The 23,905-nt window shown below is 39.1% G+C and overlaps 1 protein-coding gene across 1 annotated transcript in view; it reads right to left on the reverse strand.

The window, feature by feature from the left end:
- The window catches only part of rptor (regulatory associated protein of MTOR, complex 1), a 345,813-nt gene that overhangs the window by 314,717 nt on the left and 7,191 nt on the right, over nucleotides 1-23,905 (reverse strand). Inside the window, 1 exon segment of the mRNA XM_052032980.1 lies at nucleotides 4,455-4,557. Within this exon segment, the coding sequence (XP_051888940.1) occupies nucleotides 4,455-4,557 (103 nt within the window).

Here is a 23,905-nt window from a genome sequence, read left to right on the forward strand (position 1 = left end):
TAGATAAGCAAATGAGAAGTGATATCATACAAGTCAAGAGAACTGTTAAGTAGAAATTGCTTAAATAGCTCTTTTTCCTCTCCCCCCCCCCACCCCCGCATGAGCACGATGGGCCAAATACCCTCCTCCTGTGTTGTAAAATTCAATGATTATTGTGGATGACACTCAAACAAAAAAAAATACAATTCCTTATTATAAATTAATACAAGTTCCCATTTAAGAAATACCAGATTTTATCCCTTAGTACTGGTCAATGAAAGTAGTCAATGTAAAGATGACTGGATATCGCTAAAGCAGAGAAAAAGCAGAGAAAAAGCAGAATCTGAGAGGCATTTAGACAGGCACATGAACAGGCAGGGAATGCAGCGATAAAGACCACGAGCAGGCAGATGCGCAGTTTAAATTGGCATCATGGTCGGCACAGACATCATGAGCCGAAGGGCCTATTCCTGGATTGTATTGCTCTATGTGACAGAGACCTCAAGTATCAATAAAGATACAATAGCAAGTTTGTTCTTCAAAAAGAGTTACCAATGACTGAAATGGTTGCTGAGAAAAACACAAGGCCAGAGTACTGGATATTCATGAACCAACCAACTGCTATATGATAAACTAAATCACAAGTGGGTCATCCTGGTCACTGACTATATCTGTGGCATTGAATGCTGCAGAGATTATTTCATTGATCAAAGTGAATCAAATACTTTTTAATCTCCGACTGTCTAGAAGTTCCACTTATACAGACTGCAACTTAACTGGCTGGAACTTTTCCAATGAACCTATTCAACACCCTTCAGGTTGTGTGTGCTTTCAGTCAACATGAACATTTTTTGCTGCTCCAAAATGTGTTCCCATGCAGCTTGAAGCACGATTTGCCACAAATCAAAGTCATCAAGAACTTAAGAAAATAACACTTTTTGGGGCAATTTAAGCAAAAGAACAATTTTGCAAATACTTCAATAACCTTATTTCCTGATGGGAGAAGAATATGCTTGCCACATTGAGCCCCAGAGGAACTAAATGCAAACCAAGCCAAGGGCTGCAACAGAGAACACACAGCTTTATTATTTGATACTGGCATTTGAGATTCCAAGTGGCTTTCGGCCAAAGCCAATCATACTGACCCTCCAGCTACCAAAACAGTGGCTGAGGACCAAACAAGTGGGCCAAGATAGCGATAAAAATGCTTTTAACTGAATGATTCAAATCCTAATACATGGTGAACTACTGTTCTTAAATTGAGTTAGTGAGATCAGTCAAGACTTTTAGATTTGTTGAGCCACAATATATTTCAGCTCACCAAGTGTGAGACTGTGGCAATGTCTCCTTTAAAAGATGGTGGAAGTCAGGTATTGTTAAAGACCAAAGGCTATCAGCAAGTCATAAACAGTACAGCACAGGAACAACACACACGAAATGCCAAAGGAACTCAGCAGGTCAGGCAGCATCTATTGGAGGGAAATGAACAGTCGACGTTTTGGACCAATCCTGATGAAGGATCTTGGCCTGAAATGTCAACTGTTCATTTCCCTCCATAGATGCTGCCTGACCTGCAGAGTTCCTCCAGCATTGTGTGTGTTGCTCTAGGATTTCCAGCATCTAGTCTTTTTTGTGTCTCCATGACAGCACAGGCCCTGTTTTACCATGGGGGACCATTGGAAATTGAAAAGCAATTAACTTCTTTTGATACTTGTGAACGGATATTTTATTACACAATGTAATATACAGCCTTTAGTATTTTTAGCTTGCAACAAAAAAAAATATACATAGCTATTTAAAGCTTTGTTGTTGCGAGTCAACATTGGAGTGCTTCAGTAGCCTTGGGAACTCACAATATAAATGTATATGAGGGGAGTGTAATACATAAAGGTTTCTAGACAACACAAAGCTTGGTTTCAGCATGGGCTATAAGGCGGACAGTTTTTCAGGATACACACAGGTTAAGTGAATGAGCAAAGGCCTGGTAAATGGAATAAAATGTGGAAAACAGTAAGGTCATCTTTTAAATGGAGAGAGATTGAACAATGTTGTGTTGAGAGTGAGCTGGGTGGCATTGGATAAGGATAACTAAAAGTTAACATGCAGGTACAAAAAGCATTTAGCAAGGTAAATTATATGTTGATCTTTATTACAAAAAGAATTGAATACAAGAGTAGAAGCATCTTTCTCTAAATATATAGGCATCCAGTGAGACTGTACAGGTCTGGACCCTCTATCCAAGGAAAGGTATAATTGTTATACGGGGGTCAGGCTAAGTTTCACCAGATTGATTCACCAGATGGATGGCAAGTTCATCACTGGAGGAGAGAGCAAGCAAACCGTCAGACTGAACCTACACTACCCTGAACTTAAAGGAATGAACGGATCTCCTCACTAAATTCTACAAAATGCTTATGGGGCTTGGCAGGGCAAGTACAAAGCTGATGTTTCCCTTGGCAGTGGTGTCTAGAACCAGGAGTAACAATCACAAAATAAAGGGTTGGCCATTCAGGACAGTGCCGAGATGAAATTCTTCCACCAGCGACTAGTGAACCTTTGGAATTCTCTCTCCAAGAGGTCTGCAGAGGCTCAATCACTCATTACATTCAAGGCACAGATCAACTTTCAGGTTTTTAGATATTAAGAGATTCGCATGATACAAGGTATGTACAGAAAAGGGGTCAGTTAATGAGGAAAAATGGGCACAAGGGTCTGAGAGGCCTACTCCAACTTCTTAACAAAACTGGAGATGATGGGAGGAAGGGTGGAAAACTGAGCCTATAACCAAGGACAAAGTCTTATATCAAATACAGCAAGAAAGATTAAAAAGCTTTATGTGAAATACAGCAAGAAAGCACAACCACGCTGAGACACTGCAGCTGCAGTCAGCTGAGCTATGAAAAACTGTAACACCTCAGATTTGAATCCTGGTTGCCATCGAGTTGATTAAGCTTAGATGGGTTGGTGGCACTAACAATTAATCACTTTGGTCTACTCTGAGGAAAATAAGCAAGTTTCTAAAATGGCCAAGATTCGAGTTCTCATCAGTAATCAGGGACCACTACTGGAATCAGCATATGAACTTTGGTGGAAGGACACAAATCAGCTGTGCCTGTGATGCCTGCAGCAATTAAAACAGACTTTCTGAAGTTGCACAAGAAGCAGATTCACTCTAGGAAGAAATTGTGCTTCAGGAAAGAATCAATAGTCAGAACTGGGAGAACATTTGCAATTTTTTTTCCTCAAAAGAGAGGCTTCAAGGCATTTCTGTCCCTCCCCAAACAATAATGTGTGTGTGTAAGACTGAACAAAATCAAAAACTTCAGCTGGAAAATAGACCTGCACAGAATGCTGGAGGAACTCAGCTGGTCAGGCAGCATCTATGGAGAGAAATAAACAGTTGACGTTTCGGGTCGAGACCCTTCACCAGGACCTGAAAAGGGTCTTGACCTGAAACATCAACTGTTTATTTCTCTCCATAGATGCTGCCTGACCTGCTGAGTTCCTCCAGCATTTTGCATGTGTTGCTCCAGATTCCAGCGTCTGCAGAATCTCGTCTCTCATATGTAACAGACCAAACATCCAATTCTTCACTGACTAATTGTACAAATTTCCCCTTCACCTCCTTCCTTGCAAAACTTCAAACATGTCAACTGTAACTACTGCATCTTGGAAGTTTACAAGAGAAACCTGGATTTCATTTTCCATTTGAAGATCATTCCTCAACAGCAAAGCTTGGACAAGACATTTTGAGGAACTCCAAAAAATACTCTTCCTGTACACCAAGCTGTAGTTGTTTGGTTGAAGTGTCAAAAGTTGAATTCGTAATTAATGAAATAAGATGGATATCAAAAAATATTGTATTATTGTAGTCAGTTCAATGCTGTATCTGAATTCTAAACCACAACAGAAATCTTTTAACATTGGAAATTATACAATGAAAGTAGTCCATGAATGCATCAAGCTAGTCCCTGGAGTCAAAACATCTCTGCCATCCATTTCTTTGTGCCTTAGTGCTTTGTCTTAACTGTGTGCTGAACTAGACCAATAGACAAATCACTAATTGAGTTTTCAAACTCAGTACACTGGGCTTTCTTTTGAAAACACACCCCCTGCCCTCCCAACTACTGCAATTCATCAATTTACAAACATTTGTTTTCCAAATTTTTGCTACAAAACCATCTCTTTGGAGTATGCGATTTAGATATACTAACCTATTTTGCACTTTAATAGTGTGATACTCTGCATGCCCAGGAGTGCCACCAGGCACAACCTAGCAACCGACTTAAATGCAGAAGCTTCCTAAAGGCTTGCAGGCCAAGGGTGCATTGGTATACAAAGGAGCCAGTCTATAAGTTATTAGAATTTATCTATCGTAAATAATAATGCATTCAGAATTCATGAATGGACAGCAACAAAACAATACATTTGTTCAAGAATACATCTTCCAATGAGTATGTGAAGATGTTACTCACCTATCCAACATTCCAAGCGAGCACAGGGAGTAGTTTTCACAACATCAGGGGGATCCACGCCAACATTCAGGCAAAGAACTAAGGCAACACTGACAGTTTTCATCTAAAAAAAACAAAGAAACAAAATAATTTGCAAGCTCCCATTCAACCCTACACTGCAATAAATGATTGCAAGATAAATCGCCTGTTCCTTTTCTCTCAATGTGTGGGAGCAATATTAAACATCACATGCACTGAACAGCGATCATTCATTTTCAGATTGGTGTTAGCTGGGAACAAGTTACACTGCAAATTTTATTTGTGTGGATTTGTGCTTACTGTGACTGACATCAAGGCCTCACTATTGAATGGAAATAATCACCATCAATATTCACATCCATACTATTTAATCCATTCTTTAGCCCATCTTATTTTTGGGATGCAAGTGTCATTGCCAAGCTAGAATTTACAGCCCATCTCTAATGGGATATTAATTATTTGCCAGATTTACAATCTACCAAGTGTTATTTTTAAATATGGACATGAATTTCCTAAAAATTTGAAACAGTTTTAACACTGCACAGTTAACCTACAAAAGGAATTAGTCACCAAACAAAAGAATAGATAGTTAAATTTGAATGTTCCGGTTGCACCACCCACTTACTAAAAAAACCCCGATAATTCTGATATTGCATGATTCATAACCTAGCCAATACATTTGGTCATGTTGTCACTAGCTTTTGAAATTATGGTTTTCTTTAAAGTTTTATCTTGCTGGTCACCTTCACCTCACTCCCATAACCACTTTCTCCCTCTCACCACCACCACAGTGAATGTCAGTGACAGCAAGTTACTTCTTCACCACATTCCTACATGCAAAAATACGTTTAATGACAACTGCCAAGCAATGGCAAAATCTGCCACCGACCATGAATCTAGCCATCTGCCCCAACACTGATAACCCCATCATGTTTCTTCTGCACTTCTATTTTCAACACTTTGCAGTAAGTGTAGCAGCGAACCAGAAGGAACCCAGCCAAGGATTGCAAGTAGTAAAATATGATAGGATGCCTGGATGTATACTTGGCACACAATATAACAGACTGGCATCAATAAAAAAGTGATCAATTATCCATTTATATTCTAAAATCACCACTCTGAGCTTCTTGCCAAAGGCAGCTCTCCCTGACACATCAGATCAGAAATTGCACTTTACCAATTCCCAAGTATTTTGCTTATTTTTTTCTTAGCACAATAGCAATGTCAGCAAGCTTTGTATTCACTGACCACCCCTAATAGCTACAACTAAATGTCTTGCCAGTCTTCTTTATAGGGCAGTTAAGAGTTAAACACACTGATTGCCCTCTCCTTTTCCAATCAGGATGCTGGAACAACTCCGAGATGGCCCTCTAGTGAAACATCAGCTCACCATCTTCTTGAAGATACAGAACCCTGGTCAGAAAGCTCATCATATACTGTTGGCTCGGAGGTAGAACTATCCAATTTGTCCCACTCCCTTGTTGTTTCTGCACAATAACTTAAATTTTCCTTCAATGTTATCCAATGCCCTTTTAAGGATTATAAACAAAATCTGCTTCGATACTTTCCACTATTAAGTCCGGTATTGTGTACATCGTTTTAACCACTTTCTCACTGCTTCTGCACCCGTATTAGAATAGTATCCTTTCATCTACAATGCCTCTCCTCATTCTTCCTACCAAGTGCATCACCTCATATTTCTCTGCATTAAAAACTACCTGCCATGCATCTGCCAATTCCACCAGCCTAGCTACACTCTGCTGCAATTTATTACCATTCCCCTCAAGGTTCACAATACTGCCAAGTTTTGTGACATCTGCAAATTTTGAAACAGTGGTTTACATCACCAAGCTGATTGGCACAAATCTAAAAAGCCCCAAACTGATCACTGGGGAACACCACTATACATTTTCCTCCAGTCCAAAAATCAGCTATTCACCAAGACCCTCTGCTATCCGTTACTTAAATATATTTGTACCCATACAATCAATGAATATTTTACCCCATGTGTTTCAACTTTGCTGATAAGCCTGTTACGTGGCACCTTATCAAGAGCCTTCTGGAAGTCCATATATACCCTCAACAACTTTACCCAGTATCTTATCAAAAAAATTCTATCCTTATGGTTTAAAAACTTTGTCCTTAACAACTTTGTGCTGCCTTGCTTCATTTAATCCATTTCCCTCCAAGTGACTATTAATCCAGTCCTGGATCAATGTTGCTGAAAGCTTTCCCAGCCAAATTAGGATATGTTGGTGAGAGAGAACAAGACTATTCTTGGGCAGCTTACAGCTGTGACAGAAACTGAATGCAAAAAATATTTCCAGAGAATTCCTCAATAGGTATATTTTGATTTACAGGTTTAAATGCATAGGATACTATTCCAATAGGTTAAACTGACTGGCCTGTAGTTGCTGGGCTTATCCTTACTTCTTTTTTTAAAAACAAGACAGTAACACTTGCTATTCTCCCATCCCCAAGCAGCACTCCTGTATCCAAACAGCATTATAATCAGTGGCCCTATAAATTTCTCCCTTCAAAATCCTAAGAGCTATTCATCCAGTCCCAGTAACTTGTCTACTTAAAGTTCAACTGACTTTTTTTTAAAATACCTCCGTGCTATCAATTTTTAAATGTATCCAGAGTCTTAATTATCTTCCATCTGACTACTTCTTTGGAAATACTAAATGAGTACTTTGCAGGGAAAGGTGTATCTTAACAGTACCCCAGCATCCATGTGCAAGTTCCTATATTTGTCATTAATAGGCCCCACTCCTCTAAATACTACTCCTTCATTATTTAAATGTTCCTAGAACACTTTTGGATTCCAATATCTATTGGCAGCCAATCTTTTCTCACACGTTTGCTTTGCCTCTTTCATTTTAATGTTCACTTCCCCTCAGATTCTTTCATAATCAGCCTGTTTCTTACTGGTATTTACAAACTAGAACAAATGAATCTTTTAATATGCTTTACCTTCCTCTGCATCTTTTCCATCATCCAGAGATCTCTGGATCTGTTTGTTCTTCTTTTATCACTCAGGGGAATCTGCCTCAACTGCACCTGAACCATCTCTTCCTTAAAGGCAGCCATTGTTCTGTTACATTGGAACCAAAAGTTGACGGAACAATTTACCTGGGACTCATTCATTCTCATCCCAGTGAATTTGGCCTTCCACCAATTAATTACGTTTTGTGCGCTTTGGATTCTCTGAACTTGTTCTTCAGTAATAAAAAAAAATACAAATGCTTCAAATCTTTAATCAGGTAAATTGATAGAAATACACAGCCCGTCAGCCTCTAATAAAGAGAACCTTCATCAAAATTGCTAATTTGCACTTTGCTTTCCAACTGAGTTATTTAAACACTTGCCTACTTAAATCTAAAACCCAACAAAATGATCAGCTCTGCTTTTAAAGTAATTAGTCCATCTACACCAGGAAGACAAGGAGAGCAAAATGTTAATTTCCAAAATTTATGTGCAAATTCAGAATTCAAAGCATCCGAGATCAAAACATTGTTTGCAGCTTGTTCAAACATAAATCAACTGCCGTCATTTAGAAAGCACTCATCCCAGATAATGAATAGCATGCTCATTCTTTTAGCAATACCAACTACAGAAATTGCTGTTAATCTTACTTATGTCACTCTAATGGCTACATCAGTGTTCCAAGCAATTTAACACTCGACTTAACTATGCTTCTGTAAGATTTCTGGCTCTCTCTTCCAGCTGCTACAGGATTGCATCCAAGCACAATTATACCCATTGGGACATCAGATCAAGTGATACTTATTGACATAGCTTATTTCAGAGTATTTTAAATTCAATGTGGTACAGAAACTAAAATATAGAAAACTGCAGAAAATGTGTGACAATGTCACAAAGATTTCTACAGAAGTTGCAAAAGCCTGATATAGATCCCTTTTCAATAATCTTTGAACTTAGAGGAGCGGAGTTGATGACATAATAATGCTCTTTGTTCATCGAGAAATATCAGTCCAGTTTTTTTTTTCTTTTGAAATTTTTTTTAGTTTGTTTCGTTTTATTACTTATAATTTTTTTTGATTTGGGTTTTTATACAATAAATCTTTTTCTTTCTCTTTTTGATTTTTTTTGTAATATATTTGTTTACTAAGAAACCGTGGGGCCCAGAATTTTTTTTTATTCTTTATGACTATATACGTCATGATTGTCCTCCCGATCTCTTTGTATTACATGTATAATTACCGATGTTATATGTATTAATTTGTATTAATTTGAAAATTAATAAAAAGATTGAAAAAGAAAAAAAGTTGCAAAAGCCAGTTGTAGGTAGTATTTGCCGATCACAGTCCAAAATATATAAGCAAAATATATTCAAGTGGAACAAGGCATATTCCAGGTAAAACCAAAATCATACATTCAGGGAAAAAAAGAGGGCTGTACATTTAAACCTAGAAATCACCAGTTGAGGAATGCAATATTTTTTGCATTCAGTTCCTGGCATGCTGTAACATTCCTGAGAATGGTCCTGTTCTCAACCGCTAACATTCGCATCCTAATTTGGTGGGGTCAAAGTTGTTAAAAAAAGATAGCATCATTATTTGACTATGTAGTTGAAGACAGGAGCACACAAATAATCCACTCAAGAAGAGACAACCAAGCTTATGAAGTGCAACATTTTCATATTCTGCTGTCTAATTAATCATTTATTAATTATTAGATTTTAGTGAAAAACAACGCAGCACAACTGGTAACTAATACATTAGGGGTATTTAGAACAACAGTAGTATTTTTTTTCCACTCAAGCTTTCTGACCTTTCCAGGTTTGCTCTGCAGGAAGTGGAAAGAAACAATTATACAACAACATAAACATTGGAAGTTCAAACCCTGAATCTATGCCTTTATGCACATAATGTTTGCTTACTACATGATACTGTTAATGAAAGCTTTGGGTGTAATTAATGTATGTTTTTAAATGAACTGATGAATCGTCAGAATTTAACAATGTAGATGCTTAATGTTATTTTGTACTTGGAATTACAAATGGTAGCTTCCACTTTCTACAGATGCTGACTGACCTGTCAAGAGTTTTTAGCATTTTCCGTTTTTATTTTAAATTATAATCAGTGGAAGTACAAGAGACTGGAAGAAAAAACAAATTAGCACATTTAATGTTCTTTCAGGACCATTGCAAGGATCAGCTTCTTCTTTTGCTGGTTTTGTCACCAAGTGTTCACTTCTTAGTCCTCGTTGAATTGATTACCTATGCACTGTTTCACAAATACTTCAATTGACATTGAATGGCCCTCACAACTATCCCTGGGAGCGAATTCCAGTCCCTACCGTACATCAAGTTTTGTCCATATGTCACTTTTGCCAATCATCTTCATTCTACATCGCCTATCACATGAACCCTTCTACCAATGGGAATGGTTCCCATCTCCCCTGTCTATACCTTTTGTATGTTAAATGCCTCTACCAGATCCCCTCTATTCCAAGGAAAGCAACCACATTGATCTACCAAACTAAAGTTCCTCATCCCTGGAATCACTTTGCCTAATTTCTTATCTCTCACTGCACCCTCCAAGTCTTTACATCTTTTCTAACTTCAGCACCCAAGACTGGAGGCAATGCATCTATTGTCTCCAAAAAAAAAGTATTTTAAAGAGGTTGCCATGACTTCCTTGTTTTGAATTCTATGAATTAATCCATCAACTTATAACTATCAAGATTCACTTTCTCAAGTGATTAAGATCACTGTCCTGCCACTTTCAATGATCTGTGCACATACACCCCCAGATCTTTATCCTTGGTTACTATTTAAGCAGATGAGATCCCATATTATAAATTCATCCATAACAAAAAGCTCAGCTTCTCCTCCAAGCCAAGCCTTCCCACACTGTCTGCTGATTGTTGTCAGCTCTACAAAATGCACCTTTATCCTATGCAATTAGATTTACATGTCATCGTCACACAATATTAAATATTTGTTCTTTCAACAATCCACGTATATTGATTTGAACCTTGATTACAACATCATGATGCAGGGCCAGAGGGGCAATTGGCCACATCAGTGCTGGGGAATCCCATAAGACTGGGTTCTGCTAGTGGACTCCACATAGGGACTGATAATGATGAATACCAGCCTAAGTCTCATTCGTACAGCAGATCTGCTAAGACAGAAATGTACTCTCTCAGAGGCGGAATGCCAGCAGTTCTGAACCCATGGCCAAGAAGATTAGGCCTATGTCTCAAAATGATACCTGGAACTATTATATAATGAAGTGTTAGAAAATTGATACATTTAGTAGAATAGTAATAGGTGCATTTATAATAGTAAACAAATTTATAATGCCTAAAGAAAATAATGAATTTTTATTTCCTTATTTGCCCAAGGCTCTCCTTAACACTTCCTAGCCACCATTCTGGTCATTCTTTCTCAGATGAAAACGCAAAATTAATGCAAATAACTGCTACATCTTTTTAAATTGTGCCCAACTTGAAAAGAGTGACAGGGATGCTTTAAAATTCCCAAGCATTTTCTTAACAAGAAAGTTCTTTAAATTATTAAAGCAGAGAAGTGTATCATCCAAATCATCCTCCCGATCAATAAACCAGTCAATCCTCTCTAACATGAAAGTGAAGAACACCTCCCTCAGTTTCTTCACACAAGCGTATTCAATACTTTGCAATAAAAATACACCGCAACCTTCATTGCAACTTCGCTACCAGCACTATAGTCATAGAGTACTGCTGCACAGAAACAGGCCTCTCGGCCCATCTAGTCCACGTTGACCTGATCTTCTGCCTAGTCCTATCTACCTGCACCCAGACCATATCCCTCCAAACCTCTCCCATCCACACCTCTCAAATGTTACAATTGAACCCGCATCTACCACTTCCACTGGCAGCTCGTTCCACATTTGCACCAAACTCTGAGTGAAGAAGTTTCCCGAGTCCCCTTAAATATTTCACTTTTCACCCTAAACCTATGACCTCTAGTTCGAGTCTCACCCAACCTGAGGGGACGATGCCTGCATTTCCTCAAAAGACTAATCTTTACAATTAGTGTCTTTTGCACCATTGACCTTTGGATGCTCCTGCATTCATACTGTAAAAATCACTTCACAGATTCTTGAGGTTAGATCAAAAAGACCAGAACTTGCTGAGAGATTCCAGCAGTTCCATTACACAGCAGGAGTGCCAAGATTGGATTCCCACACAATTATGAGTACCCCGGGTTTGCTGGGTGCCCTTTACCACAGATGTACTGGGGAATCTGACTACATGAGATTGGATTGGTCAAAGAAAGTGACTCTGTTCATTTGAATGGAGAGGAACAGGGAGTAGGGTCTGGATAGGCAAAATGCAATTTGGATAATTCTTTAATTGACTTTTCTCTGAATTGTAATTGTCTGATACATTCAGAAACAAAGACTTGGATAGATTTGACAGTTTGCTTAGCCCAAGACTGCAGCTTAACAAATCCAGATCAAGAAGGCCTTGGCCACCAACATCTGGAAAAGGCATATAGATCAGTGGTGAGTGCAGTTTATGGTCCAGGACCTCTTGCCTTTGAAGTCACATGGAATATATAATACAGAAACAGATTGTCAGGCCCGAGTGGTACATGCTTGTGTAAATGTTATTCCTTCCACATTCACAGGATTTCTATTTCTTTCACTTAACCAGCTTTCCCTCAAGGCACCCACACAACCTACCCCATGTGCTGGTGAGCTCCAAATTCCCAGCATCACATCAATAAGCTTCTCATGAATTCCTCATTGAGTTTATGAGTGATCATTTTATATTCATAACACTTATTCTGAAGTCCCCAACAAGTGGAAATATCTCCATAGCAATCACATTGAACCTGAAAGACCACCCACTCCCATCAGGTCATCCCTCTGGCTGCTCTTTCCCAAAGACCTCCAGTCTATCCCCTCTCTTGTGACAGCTACAACTTCTTGGTTCTAAAGATGCTGCAGACCTTCATCAGTGCCTCTCTATCCTTTGTACCTGCTATCGCTCAGCTGTTCACATTCACGCCAGGGTCAGAAGCTTGTGTCCTATTCCAGGAACTTGAGTGCAAAATTTTTAGGCCCAACAAGACAGTACTGAGGAAGTACTGAGAGGTGCAAGAGATTTTAAAGTGACACTCTGCTCTCTCAGATGGACAGCATTCATCCCCTAATCAATGTCACAATAGATGGTTATTATAACATTTCTGTTTATAGGAGGTTGCTATACTTAAATAGTCTACCACATTTCCTGCATTACAACAATAACTACACTTCAGAAAGTACTCTGTCGGCTCTGTACTCGGGGACATGTTGACACCATGATAGACATTATTTTTTGCATACATCCGATCTTCCTCCAAGAAATTTCCTTCATGCCAGAAATTCTGCAACTAAAAATAGTGCACAAAACAAGAACAACTATCTAGATTTTATTTGTACATTTCACATTCAATATGTAGCTTCACCAAACTCATCTGAGGCAATGGAGGAATGGAAGTGGCAACAGATTGAAAGGAGGTCTTCCCTGACATGGTATCGCTATAGTAACTGTTTATCAGCTGATCAATTCCATCCTTGTTAATCATTCGTGCAAGACGGGACCTGCGAGAGGTAGATTGGGAGCAGCTGTTAGAGAAGAAAACAACATCTGATATGTGCGAAACGTTCAAAAGTGACATAGCAAGAGTTCAAAGTCAGCATGTCCCTGTAAGGGTAAGAGGCAAATATGGTAAATTTAGAGAACCTTGGCTGACAAAGGATCTTGAAAGTTTGATCAGGGAAAAGGAAGTGCATGTCAGGTACAAGAAACTGGTATTCAACAAGTCACTTGAGATTTATAGAGGTTACAGAAGAGAAAAGAAATAAGAGAGCAAAAAAGGGGGCCATGGAATGATTTTGGCAAAGAAGATTAAGGAGAATTCTAAAAGCTTTTAAGTATATTAGAAGCAAGAGGAGAGCTAAGGAAGGAATAGATCCCTTGAAAGACCAGAGGGGTAGTCTGTGTGGAGTCAGAGAGTAAGAGCAAGATTATAAATACTTCTCATCCGTATTCACTGGGAGGAGGAAGTGAAGGCTGGGGAGTTAAGGGATGGGTATCCTGATGTTCTGGACCAGGTCTTTATCAGGAAAGATGAATTGCTAGACATATTGGAGCACATTAAGGTGGATAAATCTCCAGGACATGATGCTATCCATCTTGGGACTCAGAGAGACAAGAAAGGGACTCTAATGGAGATTTAGTCATGGATGAGGTACCAGAAGACTGGAGGAAATCTAATGTTGTCCTCATGCTCAAAAGGGAAATCGAGTTAAGTCTGTACAGGCCAGTGAACCTTACACCAATGGTAGAAACAGGATTTACATGCACTTGGAAAAGCAGAGACTGGTGTGCTTAAAACGTCTGAATACAATATGTCCTCATAGGGTTAAATCTGGAGTGCTGCAAAGGATGAGAAGAGCACTGGAAGTTCAACAATTAACACAACTGCTAGGGCTGCATGTAATGGATATTTACTAGAGGAGTGACCATGGTTTTGTCCAGGGGAGATCATGTCTCACAAATACGATCCTTAGTTTTTCTTTTGCGGAATTAACTAAGAAAACTAATTAAGGCAGAATGGTAGACATGGTTTACATGGACCTTAGTAAGGCTTTTGACAAGGTCCCACATGACAAACAGGTTCGGAAGGTTAAGGCACGAGGGATCAAAGATGCATTGGCAAAATGAATCCAAAATTGACTTGGTGATAGGAGGCAGAAGGTAGTGGTGGATGGGTGTTTTTCTGACTGGAAATCTGTACAAGTGCAGGGATCAGTGCTGGGACCTTTGTTGTTTGGAAAATGTATAAGTGACTTGGATGAGAATGTAGGTGGTACAATTAGTAAGTTTGCAGATGACACAAAAGATTGGTGAGTCATAAATAGTGGAGGCTTAATGATACAGCTGGAAAGTTGGGCACAGCAGTGGCAAATGGAATTTAATCCAGACAAGTGTGTGGTAATGCACTTTGGGAGGTCAATTTCTGGTAGGACATAAGGTAAATGGTAGGACCACCAAGAGCACTGATGTACAAAGAGACCCAGGGGTAGAAGTCCATAGCTCCCTAAAAGTGGTGACACAGGTGAATAGAATAGTGAAAAGGGCACTTGGTATGCTTGCCTCATAGGCCAAGGCATTCAGTAAAAGAGTTGAGACATCACGTTGCAATTATATAAAAAAAATCGTTAGATCGCACTTGGAGTATGGTATCAGTTCTGGTCGCCACACTACAGGAAGGATGTGGTAGCAATAATAAAAAAAAGAGAAGAGGTTCATCAGGATGTTGCCTAGAATGGAGGGCTGTAGTTATAAGGAGAGATTGGACAGGCTGGGTTTATTCTCGCTGGAATATAGGAGGCTGAGGGGTGACCTTAGAGGTTATTAAGATTACGATGGGCATAGCTGGAATAGTCAGAATCTTTTTTCCCCAGGGCAGAGAAGTCTAGAACTAGAGGGCACAGGTTTAAGGTGAGAGGAAAAATTTAATAGAGATCCGAGGGGCAGGTTTTTCCACACAGAGGCTGGTGAATATTTAGAAGGCACTGACAGAGGAGTGTCGGAAGCAGATACAATGTTTGGACAGCTACTTGGATAGGAAAGGTATAGAGGGATACAGCTCTAATGTGGGCAAAAAGGATTAGTACACATAGGCGTCATACTTGGCACAAGGTGGACCTGTATGTTCTTATGATTAAAGCTTTGTAATTAGATATTTATTCTCCTTTTATAAAAAAATGGAAATTACAATAAATTGCAGGAATTTCTATCTACCCATTTATCTGTGGATAAATGTATTTTAAGTCTCATGATATCTGATGCACTCTATAACATGACCAGGGGCAGGTAATTCTCCATTGATGGGTATATCACAGTTAGCCCACACAAGCCTACCCAGTGGACAGGACAAAGGATTGCTCTGAATGAATTCCAAGGTCAAAGTAAAGCAGTAAACTGCACTGTGGTTTAAATTCATCATTAGAAGCAAGTGTCAATGAAGATGCCAACTGAGGTCTGAAAACTAAATGAATCAGAAGTAATTTTTTTTAAACTGACAAATCCAACTCGTTCTGGCCCCTGTAGCAGTGCACTTCACGAGAGCTCCAATTAGGAAATTCACACATCTGCAATGCAGCCTGGTATTGAATAATTCATGAGAATATAAATTTCTTTACCCACTGTATCCATTTGATTTCATATGGGCCAGAAATTGAACACACTCTTGCTTCATATTAAATAATGTGAAACTTGTTGCTAAAAAGCCAGAGATTGAAAGAATGATTTCAGATGCAACTTCAGTATTTGCTACCGTACTTGGGTGAGGGGAGAAGAAAATTAGAGCTTTAACACTAGTGTGGGAGTAATAGCTAAACCAGTAACAACTTTGTATGCTTAGTTCAGCGAGGAAAATGCCAGGCTGCCTTTCTGCATTTGACTACTATCCAAGTCATCCCAGTTGATAAGAATGCTAGTTGGTATAAATCGATGCATAATGGATGACCTTCACAGTTAAATTTCCTGCCAACACCTTCAGTGCCATTTCAAAGTTCAACAGTGGCAAACGAGAAGGAAGTATAAAGGGCTACAATAACTTTAGTCTAATTAGTTTAAAACCGTCAGCAGAGGGGATAATAAAAGAATCAAAATTTGTTAGTAAATACAGAATTTTGGGAGTGTTCACAAAGACTACTATACAAATAACCATTTTTCACTACTGTTAAAATTATTTTGTGAACCCCTTTTCAAAGCTCCCTCAAACTGGGGTTATGTACTGGAAATTCTTTACAGAAATTCAAATGAATTAAAACTCAATGACTTAAAAATAATAATAAATGTTATATCCAAAAATTGTGTGCTTGAGCATCTAACAGTATGACCAGAACTATCATTACAATGAAAAAAATGTCGTACAAGTAGAGTCAGTATTTTTAGGGAACACACAAAAAGCATTGCAAACAAATGGAACTGACATTTGCAACGCTGATTATGGGTTTCATATTTGAGATAAGGATAAAGTACTTCCCACCCACCCCAGTTGATATAACACTGTGCAACAAATTCTGTAAATTTAAATCAATGTTTACACACAACCTAAATAAACTTGCCTACAGGTGAACACATTCTCAATTCCAATGTTGAATCCCAAAGTGCATCCATACCAAAACACATACTTCTGAAACTTTCAAGGGGGAACCAATTTTCTCTCCCAAGTTTACATTCCAGACACAAGTGTTGCAAGACAGTTGGAGTTTATGCACCCATGTAGAAACACATCAAGTCACTCTACTCTAAAGACTTTCAATCATCAGAAATCTCAATGCTTAATGCCAATGTTTGCCAGAGTCCAAACAGAGGATCAAAACTCAATTCCAGTTTTAAATGAACATGTTCTGGTTTCCCAAAGGCAACCAGAATAGAAAAAAAAAAGAGGTAAAACTCCCTCTAAAACGATTAAACACATTTCCTGGTGACTCAATCAAGGCACAAGGGACAATTATTACATGCACGACTATTGCATATTTCCAACGGAAGAAAATCTCGTTATTTGTACGTTTTCCCAAGCTTATGTCAACCTTTGCATTGTTTTACTATTTAATGAGAGATAGTAATGCCATCCTTCCATCTACACAAAATGACAGATATAAAGCTATAAAACACTGAAGAGAAAACATTAAGATATATACTATTTGGATTTATACAATTTGGAAGTATAAGATTGCACTCCAAGACTACTGCTTAATAGATTCATCAATTCTGACCTCAGCAAATAAATACTCAGGGAAGAAAGTTCTATTTCCCTGTTTGACACAACTCATAACAGCGGGTTTGGTCCCCCACTATCATTCTATGATGAAGTTGCATTAATTACATCACTTCCAAATGAGGATCACCCATCAGCTGTGATACTAGAATTATGAGAAAGTTAAAGTATATTATGCCATCTATAAATTTGCCAAGGATACCACTGTTGTTGGCAGAAACTTAGATGGCAATGAGGAGGCATACAGGAGTGAGATAGATCAGTTGGTTGAATGGTGTCGCAACAACCTTGCGCTCAACGTCAGCAAGACCAAGGAATTGATTGTGGGCTTCAGGAAGTAGGAAGAGTACACACCAGTCTTCAATGAGGGGTCACCAGTGGAAAGGGTGAGCAGCTTCAAGTTCTTGAGTGTCAGCATCTCAGAGGACCTATCTTGGGCCCAATATATTGATGCAATCACAAAGGCGGCACGCCAGCACCTCTACTTCATTAGGAGTTTGAGGAGATTTGGTATGTCACCAAAGACTCTTGCAAATTTCTATAGATGTATGGTGGAGAGCATTCTGATTGGTTGCACCACCTGGTATGGAGGCTCCAATGCGCAGGATCGAAAGAGGCTGCAGAGGGTTGCAGACTCAGCCAGTTCCATCATAGGCACAACCCTCCCCACCATCCAGGACATCTTCAAGAGGTGGTGCCTCAAGGCAGCAGCGCCTCAAAGCAGTGGCATCCATCATTAAGGACCCTCACCTTCTGGGACATGCCCTCATTTCATTACTACCATCGGGGAGGAGGTACAGGAGCCTGAAGACCCACACTCAATGTTTCAGGAACAGTTTCTTCCACTCCATCAGATTCCACGAACACTACCTCGTTATTCCTCTTTTGCACTATTTATTTTTGTAACTTAATTTTTGTCTTGCACTGTACTGCTGCTGCAAAACAACACATTTCATGACATATGTCAGTGATAATATGTAGATTATCTACTGCTGTAAATTACAACAGTACATTGATAGAATGCAGAGCTGGGCTGAGAAATGGCAGATGGAGTTCAACCTGGATAAGTGTGAAGTGGTACACTTCGGGAGATCAAATCTGAAGGCAGAATACAAGGTTAATAGCAGAACTCTTAGCAGCGTGGAGGAACAGAGGGATCTTGGGGTCCACATCCATAGATCCCTCAAGGTTGCCACGCAGGTCAATAGAGTTGTAAAGAAGGTGTATGGAGTGTTGGCCTTCATTAGTCGAGGTATTGAGTTCAAGAGCCATGAGGTGATGCTGCAGCTCTATAGAAGTCTAGTTAGACCACACTTGGAGTATTGTGTTCAATTCTGGTCGCATCATTATAGGATGTGGAAGCTTTAGAGAGGGTGCAGAGGAGATTTACCAGGATGTTGCCTGGATTAGAGAGTGTGTCTTATGAAGATAGGTTGAGAGCGCTAGGGGTTTTCTCTTTAGAGAGGAGGAGGATGAGACGTGACTTGATAGAGGTGTACAAGATGATAAGAGGCATAGATCGGGTGGACAGTCAGAGACTTTCTCCCCAGGGCGACAATGGCTAACACGAGGGAACATCATTTTAAGGTGATTTGGGGGAAGGTATAAGCGGGATGTCAGGGGTACACAGAGTGGTGGGTGCGTGGAACACACTGCCAGCAGAAGTTGTGGGGGCAGATACATTAGGAACATTTAAGAGACTCTTAGATAGACACATGAATGATAGAAAAATGGAGGGCTATGTGGGAGGGAAGGGTTAGATAGACCTTAGAGCAGGATAAAATGTCAGCACAACATTGTGGGCCGAAGGGCCTGTACTGTACTGTAGTGTTCTATGTTCTATAATAAACTTGATTCTGATACTGAAGGCAAAGGACTTCAAAGTGCTAATCGAAGTTCCACAGAAGACATTAAAAGTTTATATTTTGAGTCACAACAGATACTTCCAGAAAATGTCTTCCAAAAGAACAGTGAGGAAGTTGGAACTGAAACAAGGTTTCAAACTGTCCCTTGTGGAATTGACAAGCATAGTCTCCAGTTAGTTCTGCAGTGGAACTAAAGGTTGGAAATTTTTGAAACAGACCAAAAAGAGGATATTTTCTTGCATTCACATAAATTGCAGATGGTAACTGTTTTAAGTGTGCTTTGGTTCAGCCACCCAGACAAACTGTACCTTCAAAGGCACGACAGCATCAGTGCATCTACGTTCCACATACTGACTGTTATAGGGACACAGTCTTGGGCCTAGCGCATTCATTAAATTTGGTCACACACAAACTGTCACACTTGCATCAGATTGACTTAAATTCTTTGCCTAGACTTGGCATATAGATTGTTTTATCTTTGTTTATTAAAATGCAAAGACAAAGCCCAAAAAGCATTACTATAATCAAGAATCAGCAGTTAAGTGATAAACAAAGAGGGAGTAATCATTTTTGTGATTCACTTATCTTTCTATGAGAAAACTACATTTGTTCACCATGCAGGTCAGGGGTTTATTTGCATCAATCCTTCCCTTTCACTAGAAAATGCCTTTCAACACCAAAGCATGAAACCTATTCAGACTAGAAGCTTGCTCAGTAAAACACCAAACGCATTCATTGTCAAAACGGTACCCAGCTCAGCCCATATACTGAGAATGTTTTCCACACCCAACTATCATTATCCAGAATCCCACCTCAGCCATACAGCACATGCCCACGTCAACCAGCATTGCAGGCCCAAGTAAAGCCTCTATTACGATATAAAGTGTATTTATTTAAAAAAACAATAGTGCATTTATGAAGCCCTAAGGATTAGCACATTTATAAAAGTTGACCAGTTCAATCCAGCCCAAGACAGAGGATTTGCAGTTTTTTTTAATTCAAAACCAACGCCACCCCAAACCTTACATAGTCTGGTCCCAGTGACCTCTGGTCAAGTAACCAAGCTCTAATTCAATCCTGCAAATACAGCAATTTTGTACAAGCCCAACTAAAACACTGTCAATCTTTGTAAAAATAACAAAGAACAGAGAAGAATAATGCAACATATGTAATGTACCTGGGTTTTCAAAAATACTTAGGGTCAGAAAATGTGGTTTTGCAGGATAAGTAACAGTAGATTGCAAGCCAACTGCAAAGTGGAAAACAGACTTTAGTGATTAAAGGTGGTTACTAAGCTGTATGAAAAGATGGGATGTGGTGTTCTGTAGGGACTAGTGATGGAACTGATGTACAGAAATAATTTGGACATACAGATGAGATGTCCAACAGAAAAATCTGCAGAGGGTACAAGCTTTGGGAGGGGCAATATAATTAATTTTAAGACAATGGCAAAATACACATTAATAACAGTGGATATTCATTAGAAAATACATCTTAACCTGGAAGAGTGTGAAAGGATGCATTTTTTGTTGAAGTAATAAGGTAGCATTATTTTTATTCTTTCATGTCTTCTGTACTAAGAAAGTCCTAATGGGGTAGAGGAGCAAATTCACAAACCATTAAAATTAACAATTTCAAGTTAAAAATCCATTCAAATGCAAATAAAAAGCACTCAGGTTAATTTCTAGGGGATATTACGTTAAATTTGAATAAGGCCTTTAGAGTACAATGTGCAGTTATGGTTTTAATTTTGCAAAAATAAAAGGACACTGGAGGAGATTCAGAAAGCTTTTCAAAAAATGATACTATAATTGAAAGACTACGTTATCAGGGAAGATTGAAAAGACTAGTGCACTTTTCTCTGAAGAGAGAAGGGCAAGGTCTGGCATAACAGGAATCTTTAAAATTATGCAAGGATTTGACGTCACAGGCAAAGACATCTTTCCAGCTATTTGCAGTCCAACTCAAGGGACAATAAATAAGATAGTCACTAATAAATCCAATAAGGATACAAAAGTTCTTCACCACCGCAGATGGAGCATGGAATTTGCAAAACGTGAAGTAGTCTGCAAAAATAACAGATGCTTTTACAGGAGGGATAAAAGAATAAAAATAATGTGGGTAAGTTCAGCAATAGGCTGGGAATTCATGCAGAGTAAATAGATCAGTTGGCTTGTTATATTGCAAATTCTATGTGAATAATGGAATTTGAAAGCATCTAATTATTAGCTTTACAGTACGCAGAAATCAGGCACTCAACAGTATCTAATTCCAGCCTCAATCCTCAAAAAAAAAGGCCAGCCTCAAGAGTGCATTAGACACTTGCTCCCAGTTACCAGCCAACAGGAAACTGGTCTAATCCTGGACTTCAGCTCAGATCATGCATCTGATTCGAACAAACACTCCAGTGCCCAAGCCATGCTTCATCAGCATTCTCTAGCCAACCAAATCAGCAACTTCTGGCAAGTTCAACACTGCCCACAAGCACTGCTGTTGATATATAATGCATTTTAAAATTTCTTCTAGCAGCTCAGAGACACAACAGTCAATGTGATAATACAATGAGGCTTCATGCTGTAGAATTTTTGATATGAAAGGTAAAATATTTCCCCACGGGGGGGGGGGGGGGGGGGGGGGGGTTCCCTCTTGCTGAGTGAAAAGTCAAATCCACAGGTGACACACTCATGCATCTTTTAGTAGTCTATTTAGGGCAACTAAAACCTAGACAGGTAATTATCTTGAGCCAACAAAGAACACCAAGTACCATTACAAATTTATGACATGGGAAAAAGAAGCATCTAATTGCATCTAAAACCACAGTACAAATTTTCTATTCTTATTTCATCCTGATTATACAATATATTGCAAGGGTGTGGGAGGTTATGAAATAATGAATGTCATGCCAAGTAGGGTGAATGTTCTACATGTCTTACAACAAACTATTCCCATAAATCCAGGTTAGAAATACAAAGAAGGTGTGGTCATTTTGCACTACTATCTTTCTGATTTGGCAGTGAACACCAAACAAAACTGAACTGTGTTTTCAACAGCTTTCATAACTGTAATTCATAGCTTCTAAAGGATACAGAGTAACCTGCCCTAACAATACAGCTATGAAAAACTCTGTGAAAAGATTCTGGAGACAATTCAGAATTATTAAGATTTTTAAACTTACCTGTTTTGTTGCAAATATAGCTTACTGATTAATTCTTTTCCAAGTCTGCTTAGAAAAGAGCCTGGCTGGCCATCGCACACTTGGTCAGCTTAGGGCTGGCCAAAACACAGCTGGTAATCAAAATTACCCTAAACATGGCAGCTCTTTTTGTAGCTCTTTTATCTTTTAATCAAAATACAAACTTTTCAAAACTCCTTAGCAACTTAGTGGCCACATATTATGATCCAAAATTGCAAACATATGATTAGCTAATACAAAGTAGCAGTCATCCTAACTATTCAACTTATTTATAAGCAGGTTATTCATATCTATTGTGCTCCACTTTAGTCATTGCATCAACATATGTGTTTGCTATTTATTCAGCAGGATCCAGATAAAGTGATCAGATGTGCACAATTCCCAACAACAGTGTAATAGATGGCTGGAGCATGGAAACAGGCCCTTCAGCTCACTAACTCTGCGACGACCGTCAACTACCCATTTACACTAATTCAACATTAATCCCAGTTTTTTTTTTAAATTCTCACCACATTCTCATCAACTCCCCCCAGATTCTACCACTCACCTATACACTCCGGGTAATTTACAGTGGCCAATCAGCCTACCAACCCACGTGTTTGGGGGATATTGGAGAACATGCAAACTCCACACAGAGAGCACTAAACAGGACCGGATTGAATCCAGGCTTCCCAACACTGAGTCAGCAGCTCTACTAACTGCATCACTGCGCTGCCCTGATAACTATAAAATCTTTTAAGGTTATTGTTTTTTTTAAAATAACGAAATAACACATAAAAGCACTGAGCTCAATGATCAAAATTCAAATAGCATTGTGAATATGCTAGGACCTTTATAGCTTGTGGCTCTTAGGATAGAAAAATGCTCTCCATTTAATTGTTTAGGATATTGCTGAGCCCAGTGATTTCATTCATAAGAATCACAAAAGATGAGCAAAGACTCCGGTCGATCATGAATTCTCCATTCACAAAGTCTCTGTCCCCAAGTTCCTACACCCAATTGTATTTTAACTTATTCCTCTATCATATCTGGAAGACTTTTATTATACTGAGAAAAACTTGCAGATGGAAGTCCAAGATGTCTTTTATTTGAGTACTGACAGCCTTCCGAAGTTGTTCAGTAGCCTGCCGGGTCACCTCTCAGGCCCTTCCTTTCCAGACTGGAATTCTAAGAATTTATCATTTGAAACCCAAACACCAGCAATCAGCCTTGGCATGTTTCTCCACATCAGTTCAATATCTCAAAATCTGCTGTTGCAAATTTGGGAGTGTTTGCTGGGTGAAGGGAGGGTGGAAGATTCGAAATCACATTAGGACACAAGGAGGCAGACCTGGACAGAACAACTGTGGGCTTTTGTAGTTGTACTACAGGATTTCTAAACAGACTTTAAAATATATTCATCCATTACCAGTCCATGCAATGAAAACAGTGCACTCCGTCTATCACAGTAGACAAAAAGACATTGCATTTAGTTGCAGAAACCATTTGTAAGCAACAGAACACCGCACGAAATGCTGAAGGAAGGTAGGTCAGGGTGGATCTATGGAGGGAAATGAACAGTTGACGTTTAGGG

The sequence above is a fragment of the Pristis pectinata genome, chromosome 18 (genome assembly GCF_009764475.1).
Source record: "Pristis pectinata isolate sPriPec2 chromosome 18, sPriPec2.1.pri, whole genome shotgun sequence".
NCBI lineage: Eukaryota > Metazoa > Chordata > Chondrichthyes > Rhinopristiformes > Pristidae > Pristis > Pristis pectinata.